Consider the following 17,171-nt stretch of genomic DNA (forward strand, 5'->3'; position numbering starts at 1 on the left):
TATTTTAACAAACATACTCGTGTTTAGTCCTGTCACTTTTGTCTACAAAATTCTGCCTAAAGAGACCTGTAGAAAAAACTCTTGTATTTCAATGTGAAAATACTGGAAAATACCAAGCTCTCCCTTTTCTTACAATTTGAATAAAATTTGAGGAGAACTTTTATGTGAGGAACTAAAGTTGGTCTTGGGGAAACGAAGGCAGGCAGGGTACTATAGCCAGTTACCAATTTAAACAGCAGCTATAATTAAAGTGATAGGAGTCTACAGAAAGCATCTGTAACAGCAAAATACAGAGTAAGTCAGGAGCTCTTGTAAATTATTGAAATAATTGAGAAACTGTGCAACACAAGACAACTCCAGCGGTACACCATTAGACCCCCTAAGAAGATGGGAAATACCCACTGGGAGAGTAATGGCAACATCTTATTGGTGACCATTAATTCCATGATTAATGGTCATAAGTGTAAGTGTATAATGCACTACTACTGATAACATATATGACCACCAGTGGGAGAACAGCAATGTTACTGTGGAATGCAGACAAGTTTTCACCTAGATAGTTTTATGTTTAAAAAAAAAAAAGAAAAACAATTTATTTCCATTTTTATTTGATGTTTTCAAATATAAAAAAGTCAAGATTCTTACACCTATTACCTCAAATAAGACCATGCAAAGCAATTCAAAGTGTATACAACAATCACCCCCCCTTCAGTTTTGCTGCTTTATACAACTGGGATCAACACCGGAAAACTGAATGGCAAGTGTCTGGTTGGAAAATCTCACCCCTTTACAAAAAACAAAAAACAACAACATGCAGAATAGTGGCTACTTTGTGTCTGCCAAGTCAATTTACAAATCTGTTATTTTATTTAGAAGGCAAATGAGACTGACAATTTTAGCTGTGTCCAATTTTATCCAACTACCCACAGAAAGCACAAATGACAGTCCCAACACTGTAATCTTTGGAAGGTTGAGATAGTAGACACTTTTTGTTATCTGTAGTAGAGTCAACTGTTGAGCCTGCAATGTAGGCTTTTTCTCTGAACAGAAATAAATCCTTAGGACCTTTCTGCTAATCTTGCTAGACTGAATTCCAAAAGAATAATGAAGAACCCCCCCATAAGAAATCTAAAGTGTGACAACTGTAAATATTCTGTTGTAGTATACAAATTTCTGCTAGTTGCATAGACTAAGAACAGTTGGTTTGCTAAATGGCACTGAAGAAAATCCTGACTCTAGTGGCACTACTTCGTCCAAATGTTTCTGACCAAAGAAAATTATACAACAATATTTATAGGCTCACTTTTAAGAGATGGCTGACATTAATACTGTACATATTTTACAGGTCAAATACATAGTCTAAGAGTTTATAAAACAAGTTCATGCATCATTAACTCGAAGAATTTCATGTACAAGATACCCCCCACCCCAAGTACTTGTGACAGCATTTTAGGTGGACACACTCCTATATACAAAAACAATCCAGTTTCTCTGCTGTGTTAAGTATGTAATTCAAAGAAATTTCAGGGATTACCCAGAACAAAAATCTTAGTCCATTGAAGACTGATAGAAAGTGTCAATCTGTGGAATTGAAAATGTTTCTCTTTTTAAAAAAACACCCAGAATACATAACCTCTGTACAAAAAAATATAAAAATTCTGGATGATCATGTTTGATCACACTACATAATTTAGAATGAAATGTCATTGGTTAATTACTCATTCCTTTGACAGCATTAATTTGTGAACAAATGCTTGTTATCTACTTCAACTGCATTTATGGCACAAGATCTCATTTTTTAAAAGTGGCACCAATTTTCCTCAAGTGTAACAGCACTCTATTTTTAGCAGCAATTATATTTTTAAAGGTTAACAATTTGTAGAACAAATTGAATAACTATTCTCATCTTCTTGAAACTCACCAGTTACAATATTTACAAAAGGCTAATGTGTACATAGAGAATGATCCTGCCATTGCCCCTCACCCTACATCTTATCTGTCCCCTCCTATCTCATCTCTGGCCTGCTTGGGGAAATACAGGAGTTCCAGACAAGGTACCTATGTATTTAAGTAAGATTCTTGATTTCAATATGTATAAAGACAAGCATAAGACAAAAGAATTCTTAGTTCAGGTATGTTCCAGTGTCCCAAAAGTTAGTTATATGATAAATAGTACCTATTGACAATCTATAAAAGAGGAGACATTCTAAAGGTGCCCGAATGATCTAAGTCTGTAACAGCTGAACAGCAAGAAGGCCATTTTAACTGTGAGACAGTCATCAGTAACTGGCATTTAACCTCTGCGGTTCGACTCCAAACGCACGTGTGGTTATTGGTAACCAACAAGTTGAACTGAAGAGGTGTCACTAAATTAAAAAACTGAAAAAATATTTTTAAAACACAACTTACACTGAGGGAAATTTGGTTCTTAGGTATTTATTCTGTGTAAAGAGATTATGGATAAAGAGAACTGGCAACTGGGCATGCTACTTTAAATTCTATGAGTCCAGGTATCATGGGAAGATGATGTATTTGCTACATGTGTTTGCTTACAACACCTCCCTAAAAATTGCCCACTCTAGAGTTAAAATTGTGTCAAAGGGCTATTGAAGAATAGAGGAATTATGCTAGTGACAATGCCAGTTTGTGAGAACCGAGACAAATGAGTTGGCAAATTCCTGAAATTAGAAAATTACGTTTTGTCAAAATAGTTACTGGACCATACAGAAATAGTTCAAATATGGAATTTATGAATTAAAATTGTGATCCTATGAAACAAATTTTTGAATGGACGAATACCAAGAATTTTTACAAATTCCCACAACAGAAGGATTTGTTGAATATGTTAATGCTGTGAATGAGAAAAGTTGGGGGCAGGTAAAATATAGCCCCAAGTAAAGTGATCTGACTGAAACCACAGATTGACATCAAGTGGATAAAAACTGGAAAAAATGACAACCAAAACAATATGGACAGTGGGGTTGGGAGCACAGTTAAGGCATCTAAAAAAAATTCCACATGGCTTTGGCTTATTAAAATATTTTACACTATTAAAAAAAATTGAAAGCATCTGAGAAACATGCAAATTGTTTGAAAGCCTTGCATGGCAAATTCAGACAGTTTGCAAGCGTCATTCAGATGTTTGCCAAGGACAATAAAGAAGCCCCTCCACATGAGACTGCACATGATGGGAGCGGCCCTCTCAGTCTATCTCATACCAGACGGCAAGCCAGAGGTCTGTGCAGCAGTTACAAACAGGGTGTTATTATCTGCAAGAGCAGGGACTGTGGGATTTCCATTGGACGGAGAACAACCCAGCTTGAGCTTTTCCAGGTACTCTGCATGTACAGGCTTATGACACTGGAGAACTTTGATGGCATCTTCTACTTTGAACCACTCTCTCTTCCTTCCTAGAAAATAGTTAATGACATTGGTCACTATACAACAGTCAAGTTTAAAAAGTAAGCCACACCCTGTGAACAATGCTCCTCACTCTCCCCTCACAAATAATGATTATAATAATGATTATAATTTTTGGCATGGCTTATACAATATATTGAAGAATTTTAAAGTAATTCAAATGGAGATATGTGTGGATCTTCCCCTTCTCTAAAAGAAAGGTAGCCAAAAATAATTTAAGACAAAATTGCATACAAGTATACAGACAATCCAGAGAACAAAATTAAAGGGAACATACCTATATTAACAGAATCTTCCCAATCTTCTAATATTTCAGTGACAGTAAGAACATAAACATATGTTCTATGCTTTCGGTCTTGGTTCTGCTTGAATATAAAGAGAAAAGCATTTTAATCTATAGGAGCTAGCCATGTACATATGGTATATATTTTTGAAAGAAAAAAATCAGTTGTGGCATACTGCTAAATTAGCATAGCCTATTTGCCAACATAGGCAAGTATACTCAGTTGTGTAATCCAGTACAGGAGTTTATATAAGAATGCAGTATCCCTAACTCAGTTCAAAAAAATTCTTCTTAGGGCTTAAGACACACAGCACAGCCCTGCTAACCTAGACTAGGGTTTCTCAACCTTGGCCATGTATGGGTGAAGGGGTTGTTTTTTTGTTTTGTTGTAACGTATTTATTGATTTTAAGAGAGAAAAGGAGAGACAGAAACATCTATCTGTCTGTAGGTGCCCTGACTGGGGACTGAACTGGCAACCTCTGTATCGGGACAACACTTTAACCAACTGAGCTATCTGGCCAGGGTAGTGAATGGTTTTTTGAAAAACTAATTCAGTTGGTTTGAGATGAGGCCTAAGTATTGACATTTTAAAAGCTTTCAGATAAACTATGCACAGCCAAGTTTGAGATTACCTGGGGTTAATCCAACTGTGGAACATTATATTCAGCCCTATATTCAAATTCAATTTTATCTTTTTCTAAAACTGTCACCTAGTCTTATCTCTGGGTTCAAAATTAAACACAAGTTGACTTTAAGACGAAAGGGTTCACCTTCACCTCAACTAGAGTTAGCCTTGCTTGCTACAGTCTGAGACCACAGATCAGTTCCTTAATTTTTTTCTACCACAAACAACCTGAGTCATCCACGCATTCAAACAATGTATTATGTCTTTGGGAGGAAATAAGAATAGAAATAGACTAGAGGTATCTCTTACTTAAACATTATTGTTTCTTATTTTTAAGAATTCATTATCTCTATGCCTGGAAAATAAACACATTAATTATGCTATGTTTACAAATGCATTGAAATCACCAGGGGAAGGAGTAGGACAATTCTAACCGTCTCTTATATTTTCTAAGGAGAAGTTACATTGATTACCATTTTCTGTTCAAATTCTACGAATTTAAATAGTAAAGCATTTAATACTATTACCTTCTCATGTTACATAAGCTTTATTTATAATGTAAGAAGTTTTCCTCAAAAATCTTGTCAGCATACTGACTTACAGAAAACTCTCAATAGGTTTTTTATTTTAACCAGAAGATGGTGCTATGTAACTGGGTAAAGCAGTACTGAATTCTGGAAGTTTGAAAGGTATCTTAAAAACTTGACTCAAAAAAAACAACCAAAACACTTTTACTCTCTTTAGAATTACTGTATTCTGGGGATCAAATCTACCAAATGCTATACAATCAGAATTTTTTCTAAATTCCTGTAAAAAAGTTTAAAAATAAAATTTCTATGGTTCTATCAGGACTGAGCTAACCCTTTAATAGTATCTCGAAAAAACCCACAATGTATGGTACGCCATACACATCTAGGCCTGAATCTTGGGTGAATATCTGTTTGATATAAGGTTAGGCTTCATGGCTTGACCTCATTTCTCCCTACCTTCCACAGAATACCTACCACTTCCAAATTGCCTCCCTATAAATTCCATTCTGCATTCGGTAATAAGGGATTATTCAGAAGCAAATTCTATGCTTTTAACATCTACACTATATATCCAAGCTTTGTATCCTCACACAGCCCTTGAAGGTGAGTCAGTATGTGTATCAGCTAATGCAGAGGTCCGCCAGTTAACTGTCCCTCAGACCATTGGAGGGCCAGACTATAAAAAAAAACTATGAACAAATTCCTATGCACACTGCACATATCTTATTTTAAAGTAAAAAAACAAAACGGGAACAAATACAATATTTAAAAGAAAGAACAAGTAAATTTAAATCAACAAACTGACCAGTATTTCAAAGGGAACTATGCTTCTCTCACTGACCAGCAATGAAAGAGGTGCCCCTTCTGGAAGTGTGGCGAGGGCCAGATAAATGGCCTCAGGGGGCAGCATGCGGCTCGCGGGCTGTAGTTTGGGGACCCATGAGCTAATGTCATGTGCTGAAGGGTCCATTTCCAGACAGTATCCACAAGACACTTCAGCCCTTAGTTACACTGAGGATAATATACTTCCTAAAGTCTATACCTAAACAGTATCTAGTGAGCTAAGAGATAAGTCTTCCTCCATCAACTCCATTGTATTGTCACATGGAAGTCATTACTATTGTAATAATGCTGTATACAGCTGATGGTACAGGAAAGTTAAGTAGTTTTTCCTTCCTTCAAATTCTTATGGCTCACTTGGCCTACTGGTGTTAGAGGAATGTCTAAATTGAGGCTTCTGCCAGATTATCTGGCTGGTTAGGAAGGAATGATTAATTGTTTTATCAGCAAACCAAGGATTACTTTTGTAACTCACCTCAAATATGCCCAGGAGTCTGCCTAATTTTCCTTTGACTCCAGCCTATTAAAAAAAGATGAAATGTAAAGTTTTACCTTTTCATACTAAAATTTATATGAAAATTACTTTCTTACAGTCCCTCCCATACTAAACCTGTTTTTGTGACCTTTTCTGGCTGTGCTAAGATTCACAACTTGTGGTTTGTTATAACATGACTTCTTTTGTTCGACACGCAACTTCCTGTTGACCAGATTTATTATCACTCATTTTATAAGAAATGCCAAGGACTGACCAAAAATTAACTTTCTACAAATTTAGGACAAACCTCCTGAATAAAAACAGACTTTTCTTTATAAACTGATACTCTTCCCCTCTTCTTACTTCAATGCCTATCTTTCTCTTCCCACACACCTCAGGAAGTCCAATTCTTTATAGATGCTACTCTTCTACTGCAGAGTCCTCGTTATGCTCACCCAGTAAAAGGCTGATCAGAACGTGAGTGTGCCCCCATTCAAATCCATACTGTGAAGCTATGGCCTGGTACATGCTGTCTTCTCTACCTCTATTGTGCCCTTTCCTCAGGAGGCTACTCATCTTGCAAGACCCATGCCTATGAAACCTCTCCAACTACACACTGAGGCCCAATGAGAGCTTCCGCATTTGTTCCCCTTTTTACACCCTGACTGCTGTTCAGTAACTTTTTATGACACTTAATCTATGCTGGTTTGCCTGTGAGTAAAAGCAAGTTGTGTACCATCAGGTATAAGAAGAGAAGCAGGCCATGTGTGTTTCTGTGTATTATTGTGTGTGCATGTGCCAGATTTTACTAAATTTTCAGAGAAAAGTAAAATAAAAGCAATTTCTTTCTTACTCATTTAAAAAAAAAAATCACAGTACACGATTAATGTCTCTGTATGTTGTTGCTCAGTGTAAACTAACTTTGCTGTGGGCAAGGTCATGTTATATAGACTGTTCACTGATCAGACATAGTGCCTGGCCAGGAAATGGCACAGTGGATAGAGTGTCGGACTGCGACACAGAAGAGCCAGGTTCAAAACCCTAAGGTCGCAGGTCTGAGCATGGGCTCACCAGCTTGAGCTCAGGGTCGCTAGATTGAGCGTGAGATCATAGACATGACCCCATGGTCACTGGCTTGAGCAAGGGGTCACTCATTCTGCTGTAGCCCCCCAGCCAAGGCACATAAGAGAATGCAATCAATAAACAAGGAGCTGCAATAAAGGATTGATGCTTCTTATCTCTCTCCCTTTCTGTCTGTCCCTGTCTCTGTCAAAAAAAAAAAAAAAAAAATTAAACTAGTTAAAAAAATAAATCATCCATGTGATCTAAGGCCTTCTTGCCTTCTCAGTGTACGTAAAAGTGTCTTTTTTGTGAACCAGGAGACTGTCTGTACAATCCCAACACAGTCTGTGCGAAAAAGAAATACAAACTGCTGTTCACCTCACCTCTTCATACACCTCCCTCACAGCGGCACCGCCAGGCTCCTCCTCCGGCTCCATGCCTCCTCCCGGGACGATCCACTGGTCTGGGTACCGACTGCTACTCACCAACAGCACCTGTAAGACCCACCATAACAGTACACTCAGCCTCAGCAGCAATGGCTGTACAAGCCCTTTATAAGACTGTAAATTTCAGTAAAATTATTAGGGGTACACAGTATACCGCAAAAAAGCACTTGACAGCCTTTGTAAACACTGTCTCTGTTACTTCAGAATTCAACAATAACATGATTTCATCACTAAATAATTCTTACCTAATTAAATCATTTAAGCTACCAGATTCAATTAGTAAAACTCTCTCATTCTTAGATATTAACAAAGGATAAAGGCAGAGACCTCATTTACTAGCCCCAGAGCCGTGTGCAGTCAGATCCATTATTCTCTAGTCACAAAATCTTATTATCCTTCCAAACTTAAGGCTATGAAACCACAGGCAGGTCATCCTGTTCCTTCATCTATAACAGGTAAGAATACTTAGAAAGTAAGACACTGTAAGAAAGGAATATGGCCTGACCTGTGGTGGCGCAGTGGATAAAGCATCAACCTGGAAATGCTGAGGTCTCCGGTTTGAAACCCTGGGCTTGCCTGGTCAAGGCACAAATGGGAGTTGATGCTTCCAGCTCCTCCCCCCCTTCTCTCTGTCTCTCTCTGCTCTTTCTCTCTCTCCCTCTCTCTCTCCTCTCTACAAATGAATAAATAAAATTAAAAAATACACAAACAAAAACAGAAAGGAATATGGAAATTCATGTAAAGCCAATGCTGGGTACAGAGAGAGAATTCTTGTTATATATTTTTATTCTTAAGATTAGATGGAAAGAGGCACCCTTCATGTTCTAAACCTATATAAATTAGCAAAAGTTGCTCCATTTTGATAACAAGCAGCTTTAACTTATGATCTAACCAAGAATTGTAAGGCTATATAGCCTACTGCCTGTTCCTGAAACAAGTATTATATATCCATCTTCTAAATGAAAACTTGTAGGCTAAGTTAGGTTGAAATTCACCCAAGTTAAAAAAAAAAAAGAAAAGAAAAAGTCTATGATAAACAACTAAATGGCATTCATAAGAATAACAGATGTCTTAACTGACCTGAGCAAAAATGTTTGTAAAATTACCTTAGTACACTGCCTTCAAATAAATGTACAGTTCTCTTCTCACATGATAAATTAATCAATTCAAAGCAAAGTGTATTCCCGGGTGTGGGTCCTACCTTTCTGTCACGCACGCCAGTAGTTCTATCTGCCAGCTCCCTCCCTGCGACCAGACGAACTGTGGGCCTGGAGAACTCAGACAGCACAGGAGTCGCCTCCTCCTCAGGATTTCCCCAACTGGAAAGTTCCAGGTTCACAGTAGTTTGCCAACTCCCAGCTTTCCCCCAAAAGCCTCTACAATGTTGAAGTGGAGGCTAAGGTAAGACCTACTGAGGCACATAACCTCAACTCTAAAAAAAGCAGGCACCTTTGCCTATGGACATACCATCACCACAGAGCAGTGAGCAATAATGCCAAGGGGCCTGACACTGTTATTCGTTCGTGATCTGAATGGGACTCTCCTGCTCCCACCAGCATCATTCCTCCAAGGAAATAACTGACTAAACAGTGGAAATCGAGAGAAAGCATCATATATTAAATTAACACAACGGCTAATAAAGCCTTTGCTAAAATACTAATTGCTGATGTCTAAACACAGTATTGGGGAAATAAAATGTGAAGTCTTAAATTTAAACTCTCCTAAGTATTATATTAGCAAATAGGGCTTAGATGTCAAAATTGGGAACTAAAAGGCCAGGATAAACAAATCTAGCAAGAATCTATGGTATTCAAAGGCTTTTGCCCAATATCAAGACTGGCAAATGAATGCAGGTTTTTAAGTTAAAACAAAAACGTTTCAAGTACACAAGCATTCTATCTTGCAACAAGGGAGAAGGAAATGAAAACTTCTGGCGCTGACTGCACAGTTGAGGGCTGTTTTCCTGGTCACAAGGTGTGGGTTAGGGATAGCCTGATTTCTACTACCTGGATGAAATTCTCTCTAAGCAACTTCCTTGATTACCTTTATAATAAAACAGAATAGTGTAGGTGGCCTGCCACCAGACACTGGAAAAGTACATCTACTCTTAGAAAACAGGCGGTTTTAAAACCATAGATACTCGTAATGTTTGAATCCTGAAAAAATAAAATTCAGTGTCATGTGTCTAGGTCAATGGCTGTTCTATTCCCATTTGTCCAAGATAAGAGCTAAATTATGGAAGGTTAATAATGTTGAAAACCAATTAGTATAGCCTTTGTCTGCTTTTCTGAACTAGCATATAAGCTTCCAATTTAATACCAAACATTTATCTACAGAATTTCATTAACATATGACTAAACTTCTCTTCCAAAGTCAGTGACATGGAATCCCTCCCTGCATGGTTCAACATCTCCCTTCGTAAGTTACTATTTAGAAAGCCTCAAGAAAACAGATTTATATATAAGTTTTGGACAAATGAGTTAGCTGAAACCAAGAACATACTGTGCACTGCTATTCCAAAATGATTCAATTGGATCAAGCCATTAACTTGAAATACATCTTTTAAATGATCAATTTAAATGAGTAATTAATTTAAATGAGTAATTAATACCCATGTACAGAAATGATCAATGTCTGAACTACTAGCTTAAGAGTTGGATAAGGAGACTGGTGATGGCACAGCTCTGAAAACCAGTCTGTTTCATTAAGTACTTGCCTAGTCATCTTCAGTACCTCTTTCCGAGTTCAAATGAGGTTGTGGCCACATTTTTGTGTGGAACAAAGGGTGATAATTAAGAAAGAACTGAGGGATATACTCCATTGACAAGAGTAAACAGAGCTATGGCATGGGTCAGTCAGGGCAGAAAAAATGAATCTGAGTAGCACACATAGAGACAAGGACAATTAAACTGCCTCCAACACACTGGGTGAACCTACACAACCATATCCCGAAGCATAATTACTCAATAGCCCCCCCCCCCCCAAAGCCATCGAAACACTTCGAGAATATCCTCAATCTGCTAGAATCTATAATACAGCTTTAGCATGCTAACTAATGCTCTGAAAGTAGTATTACTTAGGCTAGGATGTTTCGACTTACACCAAAATTCGGGTTATGTCACCGTCACAGGAACAGAACTGTGTCATAACCCAAGGACCCCCTGTATATCCAAAAAAATCACAGCCTGTCAGTTCAGTGACAAGATAAGAGAGATGAAAGTAGGCCTTCAATGTTCAGGATAAGCTAGAGCTGAACCCAAAGAAAACATTTATGAAAAGGAGGCTAGTCAGCCCTGGCCAACTGGCCCAATGAATAGAGCGTTGGCCCAGTATGTGGATGTCCCGGGTAAGATCCCTGGTCAGGGCACACATGAGAAGTGACCATCTGCTTCTCTTCCCCTCTCGCAGTCAGTGGCTCAACTGGTTTGAGCGCTGGCCCTGGGCGCTGAGAAAAGCAAGGGTGGTCCAAGCATAAGCCCCGGACTGGGTTGCCGGGTGGATTCCCATTGGGGCATTGGCAGGAGTCTATCTCACTATCTCCCCTCCTTTCACACAAAAAACAAACGAACAAAAAAACCCCCAAACAAACAAGAGGCTAATCAACCCACCAGACTGCAGACTTCAACTTGAACCCTACTCAAACCCCAAAGCCAATGCTGTCAGAGTGGTGAAAAGTGAAGACATTTCTTCGATGCACCTGACCACTTTCATATAAGCATTCCTCCTACTACCCTATCAGACCTTACCCCTCTTTTCACATACTGAATGACTATCAGAATAAAATATTTACCTGGCATTACTGAAGAGTCACTTCTCAAACTTGTCTCTTTTTCTTAGATATTAATGTTTTAAACATTTGGAATAGAAGTATTTAAGTAGTGACATGGTCAACTTGGAAACAGCCCTGTACCTGTGAATTGAAATGATCTGTATTATAGATTCTGTACTCTACAATGCCCAATAAATCCTTCGCGATGGGGAGATGGAAGAGTGTATAAACTAAAAAGACTGTTCAAATTCTATGCATTTCAGAAGCTAGAGGTACATGGGATAGTCCTCTACAGTAAGTGGCCTCAAAGTGCCCTTTGAATTTCATCTTTTACTCTTAAAACTGCCCTTGGTCAAGGCCTGCCTCTGGGAACCACTAGCCATTGCAGATGACTACTTTCCCAGCAGAAACAGAACTTTCCAGAGAACCTCTTCAGTGAGCCCTAAATCTAAGAATGAACAGTTTTATTTTGTGAATTTCAACTATTTAAAGCTGTTTTGGGGTGCTTTTCTTGCTTCCCCCATTATTATCATGACCTAGGTTACCTCCAGAGCCATGGCCCAGGGGAAGTATAGTGTGTGTTCTTGGGAGTATGGGGGAAGTACCTGTGCACCCCCCACCCCACCCCAGCTCAGCTGCTCCGAAACATAAACTGCCCTCTCTTAGAAAAAAGTCAGCTCTGCTCAGACAGCTAGTTGGTTAGACTCAAAGTATTGTCCCAATAAGCGAAGTTTGCAAGTTTGATCCCTGGTCAGTGTACATACAGAAACAGATAGATGTTTCTGTCTCTCTCCCTTCTCTCTCTCAAGACAAAAAAAGAAAAAAAAAAAGCTTTTAAGACTGTTTTGTCAATGTTTCTCACTTGCAATTGTGCCTGGATGGCACCCAGGATCAAACCATTTCTATTTCTCCCTCTAACCTATTTTGTTGCCAGGTCATTCTTAAACTTGAATACATCTAAAATTTAAATGTTAGTTGTTCTAAACTAAAAGTCTCTTTCTTGCCTAGCAATTCTTCAGGCTTACACGGAAAGTGCTCTTTTCAACAATGATTTGACACACGCTGCCGCTCAACCAGACTACTGCAACACCAAGTTTTGCTCTGGGATGTTTGGTCCTTCCTTTCCCACTCACTGAAATCCAACTCCAAATGACTCACACTGGATCTGAACCCTGGAGCACCTGATGGCACTTTCATCTTACTTTCTTCCCCTTTTTATCAGTCATTTATCTAACCTCCTACCACAAAATATGTTCCTTAGGAACTGACACTTCTTATCTTTGCATTCCTGTTAAAACTATCAACCATGGAAATATGTTCAAAGGAATCCATTTATTACATTTTGTGAATGTATTCCCTCCTTCACTGCACAAGCACAGTATCCCAGCTACTCTGTGGGACATGTATTTGTGGGCTTGTCTGGAACTCCACTTGCCAAAAGAAGGGTGGTTCCACAAAGAAGCAACTAGCTGAAGAGAGGATGGTCAAATGAACATAGATTAAGAAATAAACAACCTGAGCTCTAAGTGATCTGCCAGCTTCTGTGACCTTGATAGTAAGTTACTTCTGTTGCCCAACTTCTTCCTCTACAAATGTCATGACTTAGCTCACAAGGCAAAACAATATAAAATGGGAAAATACGTAAAACCACCCCAAAAGTATACAGACTTATTAGAATAACCTTCACTCCTACAACAACCAGCTCAAAAGAGCTGAGAACTCTGTCAGTACAGGGACAGCCAGCTTGATCATTGCATTGCATAGCTTTCTGGGGTCAAACAGCAATTACTATTTTATTTTAATTGACAATCTATAAATATTTCATCATAAAATAAAGCATACATTTAAATCTTCCAACCAGGATGTAGGTATTCTTAATCTAGCAGGTGAAAATGAAAACTCACCTATTAGCTAGAGAGGTGGGTTCAGGCTGGTTTGTATCCTATCCTTGGAAAGCTAGCAATGTAATTTCAACAGAATGCGAAAAATTCATAGCAAAACACCAAAATATCCAGGAAAGGTAACTAACAGGGTTCATTCCATAATTATTGTGTAATAGAAGGAGCCCCTAACTATACCCAACTAGAGAAATGAGGATGATCCTGAGGTGCTAAACCAGACAATAAAAGTGGCCAGGCATTCAGAGCCCAGAGCCCTCCCTTAAAGTATATTCTCTAAAAAACTGATTCACTTGATTTCTCAAGTGAATCAATATGCCAGAGATTACCAGATTTACAAAGTTTTATGTAATGGATTTATCTAATAAACTCTCCAAATCTTCCTCCTTACTTCGTTTTATCTAATGGCACTAGTAGTCTTTATTACAGTAGACAATTTCCCAGCACAAGTTTATCTGCTAAGGCAATTTCTGAAGGTCTCAGACTTTGCTTTACCATTCACATAACACAAACCATTTCAATTTCCTCCCATTTCCCATATTTTCCCCTGGGAGCTGTGCTTTACAAAGCCTGGATTCTAAGTTCATGTTATGGCAAGACTTCAAAGTCATTACTTTCAGAAAGGCCTCCAACTCAGCCTCACAAAATCTCACTCATTCAGCAAACAGTGTGCACCCAATTGCTATGGGCTGGGCCTTGTGCCAAGAGCCCAGCATCAGCAGTGGGGACCAGAGGCCTGACTCTACCACTTAATTATGTCATTATGTCAGTACTTATGCTCTGCAACTGTCTCCTCACCTATAAACCAGCACTAAGAGGATTGAGCGTAACAAACTTAAAGGTCTTCAGGCAGTGCCCAGCACATTTTAAGCCCTCAACTAAGAATGTGATTACACAACAGAGAGCATATCAGACAAGATCCTTGACCTATCTTGATCACTTTTGGCTATTATTTTTTTATATATTCAAAGTTTGCTTTGTCCTCATGTGGGCCTTCCCTCAAGGACCTTCTAATCATTTTTTTTAATTAAATGCACTAATACTTGTTGACTTTATTCTGTAAATGTTAAAAAAACCTCTTCCATTCTACTTTCTAGTTCTCCTAAGTAGGCCCAGCTCATAAACGGCCCAGTTTCTTTTGAAAACTACTTCAAAAATCCCCCAGCACTGATCATCACCAAAATGTTTGATTTCCTTAAAAAGTACAAAGACAAGAGTTTGAAGAGCACCATTCTGCAGGACTTTGATTTCTGTTAGCATGCTAAGAACTAGAACTGAGTGTATGCTGTCATCTTAAGTACAGGGTCTGGCAATAAGGGAGCCATTAAATCCCCATCTCCAACCTGAGCCTGGCATTCTATCATACACAGTCGGTTATGGAAGCACAACTCAGAATGTTATCCTCTTACCCCCACCCCCGGGGTCTAATCGTTTTAGGAGTGGCAATGCTAAGATCTACACTGGCTACCAATCAACTATTACTGCCCTAAGCAAATTTAAAGCTGTGAGACATTTTTAAAGTAAGTAAATGTAACTGAAGTAAGTAAAAACTGCTCTCCAGGGAAGCCTATCAACTCAATGCAGACAGAAAAATTACCGATTGACTGCTTACTCTTAAAACAAGAAAGACAGTTCCTCTCCAGCTGTCAAACCAAGAAGAGTAAAGTAAAGCACTTTGATAAATATGCTGAGAGCTAGAGATTACTGTCTGAAAATGGCAACTCCGTCCACCTCTGGTCCATCTCCCTTCTGGCGTTATTCCACATTTTTCACTAACCATTTTTTTCTGCAGTCAGAAAACTTTAAAAGAGATCTTTCAAAAAAAAAAAATCAAGTATAATTATGACAAGAGGTTGTGAATTAAACAAACCACTTAAACATGGGTCTAACAGAACTAGAACGAATGGGTTTTTATTTAAAGCACGGGACTTGGGCGACTTCACAAACCAGCCTAGATTTAATACGAAACCGCACATGTAATATGGAAGGGAAATGTCTGAGGCAGAAAGGCTAGGGCTGCAACGCTCACGCCATTTCTACTGCCTCTTTCAGCGCTCGGGCTCAGCTCGCGCGTTAGTAAGATGGTGACGGGACCGACAGTGCAGGGCCTTCCCGGGGCCAGGAGGCGGCTCGGCCTCCGGTCCGGTCCTCACCACGGCCAAGTCGGAGGACGCTAGGCTGGGCGAGCCCCTTTGTCTCGTCTATCAGCCCAGCGAAAACTAGGGAGGAAGGAGGAGGGAAGGAAGGAGGAAAAGAAGGAAGAAGGAGGGAAGGAGGGAGGGGAGAGGGGCTGCTCGCCCCAGACCCGCAGCCAGGAGGGGCGGCGGGGCGAGGGCAGAGCGCAGAGCCGGGGCGTCCCTGCCGCCTGGCGCCCCCGCAGAGAGCACGGGGCGCCGGCCCGCTCACCTCGTCCTCCTGCTCGCTCCGGAAGCACAGGCACGCCGCCCGCTTCTTGAAACCCTCGCGGTCATAGGTCCGCGTCTGGTTGGGCTTGAACTTCATCATAGAGGCGGGCTCTTGCTGCCGCCCCGGCTCCGGCCGCAGCTGATGTGGCCCGGCCGCCGCCACCCCGCCGGGGAGTGGGGGCGAGGGCGAGTCGGGCGCAGGGGTGTCTGGAGGCGAGGCGGCGGCGCGGGAGGGGCAGCGAGGCCGGTCAGTCTCGGTGCCGGCGGCCGCTCCGACGCGGGGCAGGGCGTGAGCGCGGGTCACTGGAGCCTGGGTGCCGGGGAGGAAGCGCCGCCTGTGCCCGGGCGTCCACAGCTCTCCATGGAGCTCGCCGCCTGCTCGCCTCTGCTCCCGTCTGTCCTCGCCGCCGCCGCCGCCGCCGCCGCCACCACAGGAAGAGCGAGGCTGGATGGTCGCGCCACGAGGAGTCGGTTGCGGAGACGCGCGCCGACTGAGTAGCAGCACCGCCCCCTCCACCCTGTTTAAGTGGGCCCGCGCACGCTCCACCCCCGCGCGCGCCAACGCGCCTGCGTGCCGGGACCGTGGCGCGGGGAGGGGCCGGGATGAGTAGGGGCGGGGCCTCGGCCTCCCGAAGTCCCGAGTTCGGCGTGGTGCTCCAACCCCACGCCGGATGGCTGTGCCCGCGAAAATGCCAGTGAATGGAAGGAAGCAGACCCCTACCCCACTGTACATCCTGCGACCTTCTCCGTGATGGCCTTAAATTCTATCTCCGTGAGACGGCTGTCGCTACACACATCCTCAGCGAAGTTGCACCCTGGTCAGGAAATGCCAGGAGGTATCCCAGTGATTGCAGTCTTCTCGGTACTGTGTAGACTTGTCCACAATTCTCCCCGAAGGGAGGGAGAGAAAAATGAGGCCTAAAAAGGTGAAGACATTGGTGAAGAGCTTTTATTGTTTCTGTTTGTTTTCCAGAAGGAGGGTAGAAGGAAATATGCCCCATCCCCTTTTGAATGGGTGGTTGAGTAGTGTTTTTATTCTTTCAAGAGTCAGCTCAACCTTAAACATTTCTTCACATAACCTCTCTGTCTGTTTCGCACCCTCCAGAATGTATTTCTTAATGCTGGCAATGGCTAATATTTACTAAGTAGTTTTCTTGTGTATCCTATGCTAACTAACAGGCGCAGCTAGGTGCTGGGGCCACAACACTAACTATAGTGGGATGTCTGCTATTTGAGAGCCTAAGTCTCCCAGACACTTGGGACAAACAACCTTTGGATTTCAGAGTGTCACACAGGGGCTAAGATAGGAGCCAAGAGGCCTGGTAGCAATGAAGTGAATCCTTTCCATCCTACTGTTCCCACAGAGGCCAGGCTGCTTAGGCCCAGGCATCCAGGCACATCTGAATGTTTTTTTACT

At 41.0% G+C, this 17,171-nt stretch overlaps 1 protein-coding gene across 2 annotated transcripts; it reads right to left on the reverse strand.

Moving 5' to 3' along the window:
* Positions 1-591: 591 nt before the first annotated feature.
* Positions 592-16,262, reverse strand: NUDT4 (nudix hydrolase 4). Of its 2 annotated transcripts, none has more exons than XM_066368643.1 (5): positions 15,756-16,262; positions 7,620-7,730; positions 6,175-6,219; positions 3,698-3,785; positions 592-3,410 (listed from the first exon to the last, which is right to left on the reverse strand). In XM_066368643.1, the coding sequence occupies exons 1-5, from the start codon at positions 15,852-15,854 to the stop codon at positions 3,208-3,210; spliced, it is 546 nt and encodes a 181-aa protein (XP_066224740.1). In that variant the 5' UTR covers positions 15,855-16,262; the 3' UTR covers positions 592-3,207. The 2 variants fall into 2 exon arrangements, with proteins under 2 accessions (XP_066224740.1, XP_066224741.1); XM_066368644.1 differs by having other exon boundaries at positions 3,698-3,782; positions 15,756-16,261.
* Positions 16,263-17,171: the final 909 nt, after the last annotated feature.

Source organism: Saccopteryx leptura, chromosome 2 (genome assembly GCF_036850995.1).
Source record: "Saccopteryx leptura isolate mSacLep1 chromosome 2, mSacLep1_pri_phased_curated, whole genome shotgun sequence".
NCBI lineage: Eukaryota > Metazoa > Chordata > Mammalia > Chiroptera > Emballonuridae > Saccopteryx > Saccopteryx leptura.